General features: G+C 49.3%; 5 protein-coding genes across 5 annotated transcripts; 3 read left to right on the forward strand and 2 right to left on the reverse strand.

Annotated features, from left to right (window-relative positions):
- Positions 1-452: 452 nt before the first annotated feature.
- N7458_004195 (uncharacterized protein) lies at positions 453-2,184 on the reverse strand (the record flags this gene model as incomplete). The annotated part of the gene is made up of 7 exons (XM_056907577.1): positions 453-805; positions 862-1,001; positions 1,054-1,209; positions 1,266-1,422; positions 1,472-1,826; positions 1,890-2,081; positions 2,134-2,184. The coding sequence occupies 7 exons, from the start codon at positions 2,182-2,184 to the stop codon at positions 453-455; spliced, it is 1,404 nt and encodes a 467-aa protein (XP_056768304.1).
- Positions 2,185-2,448: 264 nt separating this feature from the next.
- N7458_004196 (cupin domain-containing protein) lies at positions 2,449-3,636 on the forward strand (the record flags this gene model as incomplete). Its single annotated transcript, XM_056907578.1, has 3 exons — positions 2,449-2,695; positions 2,761-3,195; positions 3,332-3,636. 3 exons carry the CDS (start codon positions 2,449-2,451, stop codon positions 3,634-3,636), a joined length of 987 nt encoding a protein of 328 aa, XP_056768305.1.
- A 416-nt stretch (positions 3,637-4,052) lies between these two features.
- On the reverse strand, positions 4,053-4,916 carry N7458_004197 (uncharacterized protein; the record flags this gene model as incomplete). Its single annotated transcript, XM_056907579.1, has 1 exon — positions 4,053-4,916. The coding sequence occupies one exon, from the start codon at positions 4,914-4,916 to the stop codon at positions 4,053-4,055; it is 864 nt and encodes a 287-aa protein (XP_056768306.1).
- Positions 4,917-8,070: 3,154 nt separating this feature from the next.
- Positions 8,071-9,297, forward strand: N7458_004198 (LysM peptidoglycan-binding domain-containing protein; the record flags this gene model as incomplete). The annotated part of the gene is made up of 1 exon (XM_056907580.1): positions 8,071-9,297. The coding sequence occupies one exon, from the start codon at positions 8,071-8,073 to the stop codon at positions 9,295-9,297; it is 1,227 nt and encodes a 408-aa protein (XP_056768307.1).
- A 1,491-nt stretch (positions 9,298-10,788) lies between these two features.
- Positions 10,789-11,385, forward strand: N7458_004199 (GNAT family N-acetyltransferase; the record flags this gene model as incomplete). Its single annotated transcript, XM_056907581.1, has 1 exon — positions 10,789-11,385. The coding sequence occupies one exon, from the start codon at positions 10,789-10,791 to the stop codon at positions 11,383-11,385; it is 597 nt and encodes a 198-aa protein (XP_056768308.1).
- Positions 11,386-14,125: the final 2,740 nt, after the last annotated feature.

Raw genomic sequence — 14,125 nt, forward strand, 5'->3', positions numbered from 1 at the left:
CAGCGCGCGGATATCTTATATTTTTTTGTTCTTTCTGGAAGTCTTCTGCATGGATATCACCGCTGACTCGTTAAAGTGGCCGCAATGCCACTCAAGCACTCTGAACTTCAACAATGTCATAATGGGAGTCTTAATGAATGGATCTCCCATATATAAGATTCCAGGTCTAAGGATAGTGGCTCATTATATACCCCAAGACGGGGTAGACGCTCATGTGAGGTGCGACGTGTGTAAGTGCAACAGGAAAGTAAAAGGGAGGACTTTATATTGAGCAATATGGTATGAACAGGGGAGAATGACGACTATCCAGAGCAGGGGACAGGGAGGCTCTTTTATAGAACACCCACAAGTATGACAGAAGACAAAGGGGCCAGCTGGGCAGTTCTCATGATGGAGATCCCCAGCAATAGCCATGCATGATCACCATATATCAATAACACCCATCACAAACCTCACAACTGACTTCTAACCATCCCCTCCTCCCCCCAAACTCGATCAACTTCCCCTTCTGCATCATACCCATACGCCCACATCTGCGTTGCCGGATCACTCCATTGATTCGGGCTATGACTCACCACCTCCCCCACCGTCTCAGGCTTCATTGCTGCATCTCGAGCCCTTTGTACCGGTCCATCTGGGAAATGCCATAATTTGCCATTTAGAAGGCTGGCTTCTTGCATTTTTCTGGCGCGTGAGATGCGTACTTTCTCAAAGATGTGCAGGGCGTGTGTGAGCTGGGTGGGGTGGGTGATTTTTGTGAGGGTGCGGGAGAGGGCGATACCGTCTTCAACGGCCATTGCTGCGCCTGTGCGTGGTGTTAGATTACGTTTTATCATGAGAGGTGGATGGGATGGGGCTTACCTTGGGACATGTATGGAAGCATGGCGTGTGCTGCGTCGCCGAGGATGACGAGACGGCCGGTTGTCCAGCGTGATAGTGGTGTGCCGCTGACTAGGGGCCATTTGATGGTGTTTTCAATCATGCCGATGATCTTCTCGAGTCTGGTAGTTGTTAATTGAAGTCTTTGACTCGTTGAAAGATTGGCATACAGACCTTGAATCCCACCCATGGAACTCGCGCTTCATGTCGCTCAGAGCAGTGGACTGATCCCAGGTTGACGGGTTTGTATCATCAGGATGCGACAGAACCATGTTGAAGGACTTGCCTGCGCCGATGGTGTAGGTCATGACGTGTCGTTGGTCTCCGATCCTGGATTGAATTAGCTTGGTGTTTCATGGATCGTTTGTAGAACCAGGGGTACCTACCAGATATTCAGATTTGGCCGGTCAAGGAGCCATGAGATCTCTGGGTCAGCCTTCATCTTGGCAACGTCAACTGTTGCACGGTATGCTGCAAAGCCTGTCTGTTCGAAGGGTGGACGGCCTGAGTCGTCGACTAGATTGCGAGCAATAGACTTGACTCCTGGTCAGAACGTCAGCATCATACATATATAAAGTGGAGGCTTGCATACCATCAGCAGCGATAATCAAATCTCCCAACACAACCGAGCCATCCGCAAGAGTAACCCTCCCTTCTTGAGGCTCATATTTGACTACTCTCGCCGCAAGCTTAACCTTCACACCCAGATCCAACGCGCGCCGGTGCAGCGCCGTATGGAAGTTCGCTCGATGAATAACATAGTAGGGTGCACCAAATGTTTTTCGGAAATTAGGGATGAGCTTAGTCAATCCGATTACGTTCCCGGAATCCCAGCGACGGAAGGAGATTGTTTCAGGCTCTGTCACGTATTTTTCAAGATACGGGTCTAGCCCAAGTCTGCTGAGGAGGCGGGTTGAGTTGGAGGGAATTTGGATGCCAGCGCCGACCTGGTCGAGTTAGAGATTGCCTTGTGAAATGTACATATATGGAGGTGGGGGCGGGGAATATACCTCTCCAAGCTCGGCAGCTTGCTCGTAAATGGTGACGGTATGTCCGGTGCTACCGAGGGCGATGGCAGTTGCCAGACCACCTAGTCCTGCGCCGACGATGATAATGTTCAAACGGACTGCCGCTGTCGAGCTTGGCAGAACTGTTGGCGGGGAGTTCAAAAACGCGAGACAGTTACTGGGATAACTCGGCGTCTGTCAAGATTAGTATCGCTTGCTCTTCCGCTCATTTCCATGCAGAACTGACCTTTAAAGAACCACCCGGCAGAACCTCATCAGGCTGGCTAGTTGACGACATTTTCCGACACTCGACGATAATGAACACGCTAGATTTGGATTGTGATTCGGTCGAGCTCTCGCGCCCGCATAGCTTATAATAACATCATACGTCCCCGCCATGCCAGCCCGCAGCCGGGGATGCGTTCCCGGTGTATACCCGGCGCATGCACCCAGCATCCGATACCTGGATGAGCTCTGGATATAATATCTGGTTGTCACAACCAAACAAGAACAACCATCAGAACGAATCAATCCTTGTTGAACTACCTTCCATACCGCAATAATGTCGACTACAGAGGTTACCACCACGGCTGACTCGGAGGAGCAGCTCCTGGCGGATCTGGAGACGAGCAAGACACTTCCTCTATGGAAACAGATGGCACGATTGAATCCTCCCGCACCGAATCCAACTACGGTGCCCTATCTGTGGAAGTACAAGTCCATTCGGCCGAATTTGGAGCGTGCTGGGAAGCTCGTCCCAGAATCGCAAGCTGAGCGTCGAGTCTTGATGCTCGTCAATCCTGCCCGTGGTGCGTATACTCGTTACATTGCAGCATGTACAACTACTGCTATACTAACCATCCGAGTAATGTAGATGCCCCCTACACAACAGACACCCTCTACGCCGGCCTCCAGCTAGTCATGCCCAACGAAATCGCCCGCGCCCACCGCCACACAGCTTTCGCCATGCGTTTCATCATCGAAGGTACCGGCGGCTTCACAGCCGTCCACGGCCGCCGCATCACCATGCAACGCGGCGACGTGATTCTCACGCCGACATGGAACTACCACGACCACGGCAAGGACGGATCTGGCCCGATGGTCTGGCTGGACGGGCTGGATCTACCTACCTTTAGACACTTCCCTGTGCATTTTGTCGAGCACTTTGATCAACCGCGGTATCCGGCCGAGGACGTTGATAGTAAGACTTCGCCGTTGGTGTTTCCTTGGGTGGAGATGAAAGAAAGACTTGACGCTGTGCCGGGAGAGTGGGCTGCTTTGAGGTATCTGAAGGATGATGGGCGAGAGGGTATGTTCCCCCTTTTCTTTTGCTTTTCGCTTGCAATGATACCCTGAGTAAATGAGTTATATTGCTTAATCTCCCCCATATCCCTCCCTACCCATGCATGGTCAGGACGCCCACTAATATCATTTTAAATGAACAGTGAGCCGTGTCCTGGGCGGTAGCGCCGAGCGCATCGCGGCCAGTGCGTCCTCGCCTTCTCGTCGCGAGACCACCTCGGCTGTTTACCATGTTATTAGCGGTAGGGGTCGGTCGGCTATTGGAGAGGAGGAGTTTGCTTGGGAGCAAGGTGATACCTTTTGTGTGCCTTCGTGGTATAGATATCAGCATTTCGCGGAGGGGGAGGAGGGGGTGTATCTGTATCGGTTTGATGATCGGCCGATGCTCGATGCGCTGGGATTTTATCGGGCGGAGGGGGTGGATGTGGAGAGTCTGGTGTCGGATTAGCGAGTTAGTATGAGGCTTGCACTGTGGGTGATTTGTGCTGAATATAGGAATCGATGTGGCACGATTTTTGTGGCAATTCCCGATTTCTGGGTTGATAACTGTGTTTATGTTGTACTTAATACGGAGTCACTAGCTACTTAGTGCGGAGACATCTGAAAAAATGACTTTCACTGGACAACTTGAGGTTAGTCGTAGTTGAAAATTATGGTGCTACAGCCTCATTTTCCATCTGCTACTCCGTATCCTCAGGTTAGTCTACCCAACAGCAATCGACGTTCACGTCCCTGGCACGTGATTCCATGGATCGGGTAAGCAGTAACTAGGTATCGATCTGAGAGGAACTTTAGTCTTGGGTATATTCAAATTTCATACTAATAACTACTTGAATGCCCTAGTCTGTAGCTTCCCGCTATACATCAAGATATAGAACTAATAAACTGGAAGAGCGACGCATCCTCAATGCGCTCCACCCGGTTTAGCATGGCATAGCTAGCCGTAAGAGCTTGAAACTGATAATAGAACACACTATCATAGAAAACAAACATACTAGGCAGTCCGCGTGGGACGAGAGTGAGGTAGTCGCACGGCTTAGAGACAAAGCCAATCTTGTAGCGCCTATCGCAGTGCGAGCACCGAGTGGGCGCAGTATGCTGTCGACATTCTTCTGGCAGATGCTCAGTTTCCTGGGTAGGCATCATAACGGTTAGAAACATGCCGTCGTCGGAGACGATCCGTGTCTTCCCTTCATACACGGAGATCTTGAAGGTCAATCCGTAGCTATAGGGATGGCCACCGAAGAAGAGCATGTCCTCGGGCGAGTGTTCAGCATTGCCTATCCATTGCTGTCCGACGGGATATATCTGGAAATGTTGGTCCGGATGGTAGAGTTCAATTCCATCGCCGGAGATAGGGTGGTCGGCGCTAATGACCGGGTTCGCGAGCGGTGAGATGGTTGGAGGGGTACCGCTCCAGTTTGGCTCCGGGTCAATCTGCACTATGAGTGCATTGTCGATGCTGTCTGTCCATATCCCCTGTGAGGAAAGGTACTGTTGTTCACGATGTATGTAGAACACTTTGTCTGGATAGTCCGGGAGACTAGTGAGCCTGCCGACATAAGTGCGATTACAGATTATCTGTTCTCCGTCATCAGACAGATAGAATAAAGTTCCGCGACTGTGACGGTCGCGGTGTAGCTCAAAGTCGCCGCCATTGTAGTGGATAGCGATAAAGCGGCCCGTGACGAAGAAATGGAATGGGCAACTGAAATCCTCGTCTTCCATGGTGTCCTCGTATTCCAATCTTCTGAACAACAGCCAAGTCCAAGACAATTTATACATACGAATGACCCCCGGCCCTCTCCGCGGGGTTTGCAGAGACCCACTATCGACTTCCATGGAATTCCACTGAATTCTCGTACACATTGGGATAATATCAAGTGGGTCTCGTTGTAAGCTCATGCAACAAGTTGCTAATATGAACTATCACCGCCGAGGACTCTTTTTGCGATGGCCCATCAGGAATCTTATGCGGTGTTCGAGTTGGACATTCGAAGCCTCAGGATCTTCCGATGAGGAATACCCCTTCTACTTGCCAATGGGTTGAAAATTTCGATGACCCGAAGACCACTCGCCCTCACATCAAACTTGTGACCCTCACGGGTGCAAAGAATGAAAGAAATGAACTCCTCCACGGCCAGTTAGCGCCCGTTGCAAATGCCGTCTACTGCCGTCTCGAACAGCCAGAATTCGAGGATACCTCATTCTTCCCGGTACTGGTCATCTCGCTCTTTGGGCCAAGGCACGGGCGTCTCTTACGGGCTAGATTCGATAATTCCGGTACCTTGCTTGTTCAATCTTCGCCGATCTACAATTTCGTGGACAGCGATGAAAAGATAAAGCTTTTCGTTCGCTACAACAATTCGAGACCTCGCGCTGGTCCAGAAATTGACCCTGTTCTAGTTGAAGATCAATCGCCATCTTTAGATCTGGTGGGTAATCGTAGTGAGCAATATCCAAGAGATCTGCCGATGAAGCCTGCAAGAAGGCCTCGGCCATGTTAACCATTATATCCTAAGCAGCGATATCCTAATCCTAGCTAATCAAACATTCAGTACAGTTTGTTGAATATTATCGCCTTGTCCTGCCCGGGGTACAATTAGCTTAGCTTTTTAAGCGTAAACTGGAATTGGCTGAGAATTTAGAAGACCAGGATCCTGCTTGCAAAAGCACGCACAAATCGTGGTCTTTTAACCGTCGACTCTTTTTCATTCTGTAGTTGAGATGGCACTAGCAATGTACAGTACCGAGTATATAGTAGCAGTACAGTGGAAATCCATAAGTTTGAACCTCCCCAGAGAGTTCAAGATCACCTCATCAGCCCTATGCTTTGAAAGCTAAGTCTAGGGATAATGCCCGGGCTATCTAGAAAGACGTTTCAAAAGACATTTATAAAGACCTTTAAAAAACATGAAGTTGAAAATTACTTCAATGGTCTTCTCTCTTGATCTCCAGTTTCAGACTCTTGAACCGCCCAGTCTGCCAGTGTACAACGCTCGGGCGTTCAGTGGAGGGCTTAACAAATTGGCTTTCCGTTCAGCGTTTCAGGATGCCCCGCCCCCGTTGGACCGAAAACGAGAAACTCCCGCCGAGAATGATCTGACTCGCCAGACACGACACACAAAGAGCGCTTTTTTTCATTCGTGTGGGCGGTTATTAATTATTTATACGGAGTAGTTAGTGAGGGGAAGTATGATTGGTTTAAAGAAGCGAGAAAAGAAGAAAAGAAAGAAAAATCTAGCCTCGGGGATGTGCCACTGCAATCATAGTAGATTAATTGGGAGATTGGAATATTCCGTCGTTGTGACCGGGTTGCATACGCGCTGGATCTCCGTGATACCTTCCACCTGGGATTTAGGGTCCTAGAGGCGGGCGCCGAGATGGAGTATGTTCCGTGGTTTAGCTGCAGGTCGATGCGGCTGCGACGTAACGAAGGGCGGCTGGGTAGAATGGACTTGGGGGCTTTGTATAGATCATCTTATGACTGTACTCTATGCTGGATGATGATGGTTTAAGAATGATATGGCTGGTGTTGGCTGGGTGTGAGTTGAGGTCTCACATTTCACGAGCCCAGCCTGCGAGAGGGATGGGAGTGGTGCCGAGTGGTGGCAGAGGTCTCAGCTGGGCGTCCGCGGCTGCAATTACTGCAGGCTCTGTACTCCGTATACTCGGTAAGATCTACCAAGAATACAACACCACGGACGGAGTACACTACTAACGATGCACCGAAAGTAGATTATATTACCTGCTCAGTAAATTAATTAGGCAGGAAATGAGAGTGCAATGTATCGAATGGCGGACTGCCATGATATACTCATACAGTCGCCGAGCAATTAATCCCTACCCAATGAGAATCAAGAAAGCCATGGGGAAAAAAGGGACTGACCCACATCAAACCGCCACCTCGTCGGGGCTGCGGTTTGTCGTCCACGTCCGAAGCTGTGGTTTGTACATATCCAAACCACGGTTATGGTTAATTTATTATACGAGAAGCGGATCAGTGGAAATGAGAAATCGACAAAAGGAAGAATGATCGTATCTATTTTATACTTTATGATTGTAGAGTCGTACTGTAGTATCACACACAGAAAAAAAACCCCCCTCTAGGGCCATCACCGACACCCCCGCCTGTAGAGTATCCGATTGGGCGGTGACGCTGATGAGCACCAGCTGAGGGTTGACGGGAGACGCCCAATGAGACTCTTCTCCGGTGCCATCGACTGCTCTTCGGGGTGGACCTCGTCCTCCATCTGCAAGGCTATTCCACTCCCCTCGGGCCCCTTGTCCCTTCAGGGTTTCTTTGATGAGGGTGGTCCCTTCTTTACAGGTGAAACTACAGACCGACTTCGCCCCCGCTCATCGTTGCCCCTCATGGCTAACCTCGACAAACCCTGTTCCCTTGCAAGTGGAGATGGTCATGTTTCAGCCTCTGCAACGCAAGGAACCCGCCCACTCGTCATTGGATCGCTCCGGGGGCCTGGTCTACCCAGTTCCTGAGGATCTTGACTCTTTGGGACACGCTTGCTGCGCGGACTCCCCTTCTATCGCTGCAGCATGGCGTTCGCTTGTCCGTTTGGCCACTTCCTGGGCTGGGACACAAGGGGAATTAATCCGATGAGCGAGCTGGGTCTCCACATCGACTGGAGTTTGTCTGCACAAAGACGGGGCGCTCTCGACTGACGACTCAGATGCGATCAGAGGCCAGGGCCAGGGCACAGTACTCCGGACTGTACATATACTAATTATTTGCTAGCTGCTCTTTTGTCCTTCTTTTTCTTCTCTTTCTTTTCTCTTCAGCAGCAAGCAAGTCTTTCTCTCCGTTCCTCTCTCTTTTTCATCGTTTTTTGTTATCGTGCTGGGCACTCCTTTTTCAGTCACGATGTACTTCACCCTTCCACTCATTTTGGCTGCTGGCAGCCTCCCCCTCATTTATGGGGCTCCAGTCGCCTACTCGTCCTCGCGCGCCTCTGCAGATGTAGTTGAAGTCGAGCAATCCACGTCCAGTCACTCCCTCAGTGGACGTAGCACCAACCTCTACTCCGCCGTCTTTGGCGGCACCGGCCTAGTCTCCGATGGATGGCCCGCCGTCTCGAGCTGGGTGTCCAGCTTTGACGACATGTTCGAAAGCAACAAGGAGATCATGGGATCTTCCTGCGCACAGTGGGGTGTCGCCGATACCACCGAGGATGAGATGGCCACCATGAAGACCGCCATCACCAAGATCGCCGGCGAGTCTGGTGTCGATGCCCGCTTCATCTTGGCCATCATCATGCAGGAGAGCAACGGCTGTGTCCGTGTCCACACTACCAACAATGGCGTCGTCAACCCGGGTCTCATGCAGTCTCACAACGGCAAGGGCAGCTGCAACACTGGTATCAGCACCCCCGAGAACGTCCAGAACCCCTGCCCCGAGTCCGAGATCGAGCAGATGATCCGTGATGGTACCATGGGTACCTCCGACGGTGACGGTCTGCAGCAGCTCATCCAGGCCAACGGCGGCACTGGAGACGTCACTGCCTACTACAAGGCTGCCCGATGCTACAACTCTGGCTCGGTGGCTTCCAATGGCAACCTGGGCGATGGCATCGCGACTCACTGCTACGCTTCGGATATCGCCAACCGTCTCCTCGGCTGGTCCTCGGGTACTAGCAGCTGCAATGATAACACCATCAGCACGCTCACCGGATCCACCTGGAGCGGCAGCTCGTCAAGCAGCTCCAGCGGTGGTACCACTACCACCTCCGCCAACCCTAGCGGCGTGACCACCATCCTGCCCGAGCCTGCTGCCCCAAGCAACACTGCGACCAGCACCACCACTGCCACTCTCACCCCTACCTCTTTGCCCGTGACAGCCGTCCAGATTGACGAGGCCCAGCCCGCCCCGTCCACGACTTCCCCTGCTTCAACATCCACCTCTGACGCCCCGCTGTACCCCTACGTCATTTCACCCTGCCAGGAGTACTACACCATCGTCGACGGCGACTACTGCAGCAAGGTCGAGACGCAATACGGCATTACTGCTGCGCAGTTGCAAAGCTGGAACACCGGTCTGGATGATACCTGCTCGAATCTCTGGAAGGGATACCAATACTGTGTGAAGGCTTGATGTCTTTACACGAATCATTGATTTGATTTGAATCTCTCTCGCCAATCTTGACTGACCTAACCCCCGAACCAAAATTTCTTTTTCGAGTTCCGTGGGTTATGCCACGTCTTTTCTGTGCTTATCTTTTCTCTCTTTTACTTCGTCTCCGATCGCCAGTCTCCCTCTTTGACTGACGATCGGATCCCCTTTTCGTGTCTGCTTTTTTTTTATCTTTCTTCTTCTTTCTGAATGTCAACGGCTGAGCCTTTGATATTCTGCAATTTTTCTTTAGAGGGTCCATTCGAACAAACCCCATTTTCAAAAAAAGATTTCTTTTTGAACAACAGTTGGCGTGTATCTACATTTCCATTTTCCAGCGGGAGTTTTTAGAGTGTCGGAGCTTTGCTTTGCTCGGCTTGGCTTGCTTTGGTCTGGGTATGGATTGACTGGTTCTTGTCCATATTTACTATCTCTGCACAACACACTCACTGGCTTGAAGCTCTTGCTTCCATTTTTTACACTCGCTGGAGCTGGATGGATTTGTTGGTGCACTCAACACGAATTGATGATTGCATTTTCTTGATCTTTTGATCTTTGGATCGTGTGGTGAGCTTGAGCTTGAGCTTGGCGGGACTTGACTTGACTTGATACCAACTGCTATCTGCAGCGGCAAATACATTTCACTTTCGTTTTACTTCTACCTACCTCCGCGTATGTTGTAGTCACTAGTAAAGTCTGTGTAAAGTGAGTCAGGATCTCCAGTAGAGTTTCAGGGGCGTTGCTGATGGGTAGATGGCGTCGGCGCTTAGAGACGCAGATCTTTCTACCCTCCGCCTGTTCTATTAGCTACGGGGAGTATGAACTCAAGTACAGTCACATTGTCCTCCGTATTATACCCGCCTAGTATGACTCTGACTCAAGGCTTAGGTACTTCGCTTCCCCTATACCCTCATCTTTTGACAAAGCGATCGGTAGTTTATCGCCCCCAAAAACTGCGCTGTAATACTACACACCCTATCTACATCCATCCACATATAAGAGTGACCTGCGGCTTATTTTCCCCGGGCGCGTACAGTAACCTACGGTTTGAATATGATTATGTATGATACTCTATGCACCATATTTCCTCTGCTGGTAGGTCTTTCCTTTCTAAGCTGCAGCCGCTTTTATGAGGGCGCTTAGAGTCGGACTGAGTCAATTTTAGTGCATGCTTAGACTTAGTAACCTACTTAGAATGACCATTTGACTGAACAGTGAGCACTCACTAACCCTAAGGTACTAGTAACTAAACAAGTTAGTTAACTTGCCAGCGTAGGATTTGCGATCGATCTTGTTCGTATTTCGATGATGACTCACCAATAAAATCGCACCTACAATCAGGCGGCCAGGGCTTCCTGACGAGGAAAACACCCGCTATAAATTGTCCTATCTCGTCCTGCTGACTGCCCTCCAAGACACTGAAGCTTTACTTCTTGAACCATACCCGCCAACTAGCCCCTCTAGACGGTCGCAATGGATCCCTTCGTGGATCCCTACCGCTCCGCGCGTCTACTCTACCGCGCACCAGAGGACAATCCAACAGACGAAGCATTCTTCCAAGCTCTCTACTCCGACCCGTTAATCGCGTCTATGGCCTCGGGCGTCCTACACCGCCCGCTTAACACTAAAGAGCAGAAGGATTTGCGAACGCAAGTCGACGCTATGATGTTCATGTCAGTCGTGATATGTATCATCCCAGACGAGGGTTCCGACAAGGAGCCCGAGACAATTGGAGTGATCTCGTTAAAAAAGAAAGACGCTTTGGTTGTACATAATCGCACGTATGAGTTCGGAATTACTATTGCGCGTCAGTACCAGGATAAGGGGTATGGGTCGGAGGCTATCTCGTGGATGCTGGATTGGGCTTTTTTGACCGCGGGGCTGCACCGCGTTGAGTTGACGGTTTTTGAGTGGAACGAGAAGGCGCAAAGGGTGTACCAAAAACTTGGGTTTGTAGCTGAGGGGCGGAAAAGGGAGTCTTTGTGGAAGGCTGGGAGGTGGTGGGATACCATCTTGATGGGAATTCTGGATCATGAGTGGGAGGCGAGGAAAAAGGCTGTCGATTCTTGAAATGATGTTTCATGATTGTGAATCACTACAATAACTACTTAAAAGGAGGGATTTGACGATTGAGATAGTATCAGTTTTGGCAAGGCTTTGTGTACGTCGCTACTTTGGCATACAGTACGTTGCGAAACCGGTGCAACCGCCTCCACTCTTCGAGTGACTCTGTAGGCTTACCGCCAAGAGACACTAGAGCATAAAAGGAATAGCTCCGGAATATCAATATTCCTGTAACAGTCTCGATACTATCATTTACTTTCATTAAATACAGCGCCTTGTTTCGTAACAGTATTGGCGAACTAGAATTTTCCATGGAAATGCAAACATGTCAAACACTGGATCTGGGGATTGCCTCGAGAACCTAGCAACCTGACAACTTCCCTCTGGTACTCCTATGTCCAAGTGACGGGATGGGAGTCTTAACTTACCTATTGCTGTGGTGAGGTGTATTGGCTTGTACTCTATTAGGTACCTAACCTTTCTACTCCGTACCCTACTCGTGGCTTACTGCCCACTCACACCGCTACAGTACGTCCCGTAACTGGTGTCACCACCTATACTCTTCGATTGTTTGTCCAACCCCAATTGCCAAGATACACTAGTATACATTGGGAGTTTTTCCGGAGTACCAGCTCAGTGGGTTTTGTAACGCGTCATACAGGCGGTAATCAAAATAGCGGCTTGTCGTATATTACATGTATCATTAATACGCTTGACATCTTCATGACCCGCCTTGGAGATTATTGTCCCTTGGTTCGAAGTTCATCGACAATCAATCAGAAGTGGTCAACCCAGGATCACGCCCAGCCTAGCCACTTTGAAGCATGAGCTTATTCGTGACATGATAGTCGGTGGAGAATTATCTGCATCATAGATGGTAGAGGCTGCCAGCTGTAGCAAGTATACTATCCTAAGGATCTCCTGGAATATACAGTTATTTGGTACTAGTAGTGTCAAGACTCTGCCCAACAAAAGTAGGCGTCCATGAAGTATCACATCAGTTATACCAGAAGCCCTTTGCGATCATCTCCTCAAAAAGCCCGACTGTATTTTGATGAGATAGCGGTGTTCCTGTAGGACAAGTTCAATGTCTAGACTGTGAAATCTAGCATCAGCCATGCTCTTACATACAAAAACCGATCAAAGAAGACTGCCAAAGCATACAAGAGCATACCGGAGGACTTCACCACTGCTGGAAGTCTATGATTAGAGGACCCGGAACGTACCCAACTGCTCTTAAACTACAATAGGCCACTCAGGCTGGATTGTCATTGTTAGCGGCCAATGAACATTGGAAGTGACATCAAGTGCTTCTCGCCACCAGAAAGGCCTAGACAAGTCAACGAATAGGTCTACGCTAAGAAGATAAGGTATATTGGCGGACGAGAATAGAAAATCGCAAGGAAGCGTATTCGCTATCGTAATTCCTAATGACGTCATGAATAAATGCCACTTCTGCATCACCACAATCAAATTGCGGGAAGCGGAAAGTGGATAGATAGTTATAATAGGTGATCCCCAACTTTGTCGCTGCATTTAATGCTTTTTATTTCAAACCTCTCACGTCACCTATCTCAAGTTAAATGCACCTATCCCTACGAAGGTTTCCCTATTCACAAGCAAATACGCAAAATGCCCACAGGATCCTGTCTATGTCACAGTCTCAGATATGAGTATCAGGGGGACCCTCTAGTCAAGGCAAGAACTAGCACTCCTAGTCACAGTGTTCACACTAATATAAGTATACTACAGGCAACTTGCTTCTGCCTATCATGCCGCAAAATCAGTGGCGGAACTAACTCAGTCAATTTACTCTATCCAGAGGATAAGGTCCGTGTTATTGCTGGCTCTGCTAAGCAGTACTCACAAATCCATGAGAGTGGCATGAAACTCGAAATCACATTCTGTGGTGAATGCGGATGTACTATCTACAAAACGCACGAGTCTTTTCCTGGGAGTATCATTCTTCTTGCGGGAACACAAGATGACCCAGAAGGCCTTGAAGAGTCGAGACCTGAGCAGGAATTATTTGTAAAGCACCGTGTTTCGTGGCTCTCAAGCTTGAACGGCGCCGATCAGAAACTGGAGTTCTAAGTTGCAGGTCAGAAAAGAATGCTGCGAGGGTTTGTAGGATGATACGAACCCACGATATTAGTATTATCCAGGGATGCACTTTTCTCCTTCTCGGTGTGCCTTCTAAGCGGTATCTTTCTACCTTTTCATTTTAGTAGTTGGTCAACCTGGGAGGAATTCTCCTATGTAGACAGTAGATCACAGCCTTCTATTTTCTTCTGTGCTGTAACATAACATTTACACAGCCTTTGAGGACAATATAATATACTTTCTTGTTTCTAGATAGATGATCATGTAGTCACTTTGGTAGGATTTGCTAATAGGAATACCATCATCTGACCTAATAAACTGGAGCGCTATAGACATTTTGACCAAACGAGAGTTATCAGACTATGACATAGAATTAATTCAGTTCCTAAAGTCTGACAAAATGCTCCTCTGTCAGCTTACGCTTGCAGCTGCGGCTGGCACTCAGGCGTTATCGCACTCTCGCCTTCTCAGGATGCTCGAATCCAAGGGCCCAAAAGAAATGCAATGAAGCAGAATGACCTGATTCCCTCCGCTAGCAATGCATAAATTGCCAAAGAATTCCATGGATATTGTTCCAACTGATGCACAGGATTAAAATACAGTCCAAGGAGTACTGGTCGATTTAGCTACTAGGGAGAAATTG

The sequence above is a fragment of the Penicillium daleae genome (assembly GCF_028827525.1).
Source record: "Penicillium daleae strain IBT 16125 chromosome Unknown utg000004l_segment0_segment0, whole genome shotgun sequence".
Classification (NCBI taxonomy): Eukaryota; Fungi; Ascomycota; class Eurotiomycetes; order Eurotiales; family Aspergillaceae; genus Penicillium; species Penicillium daleae.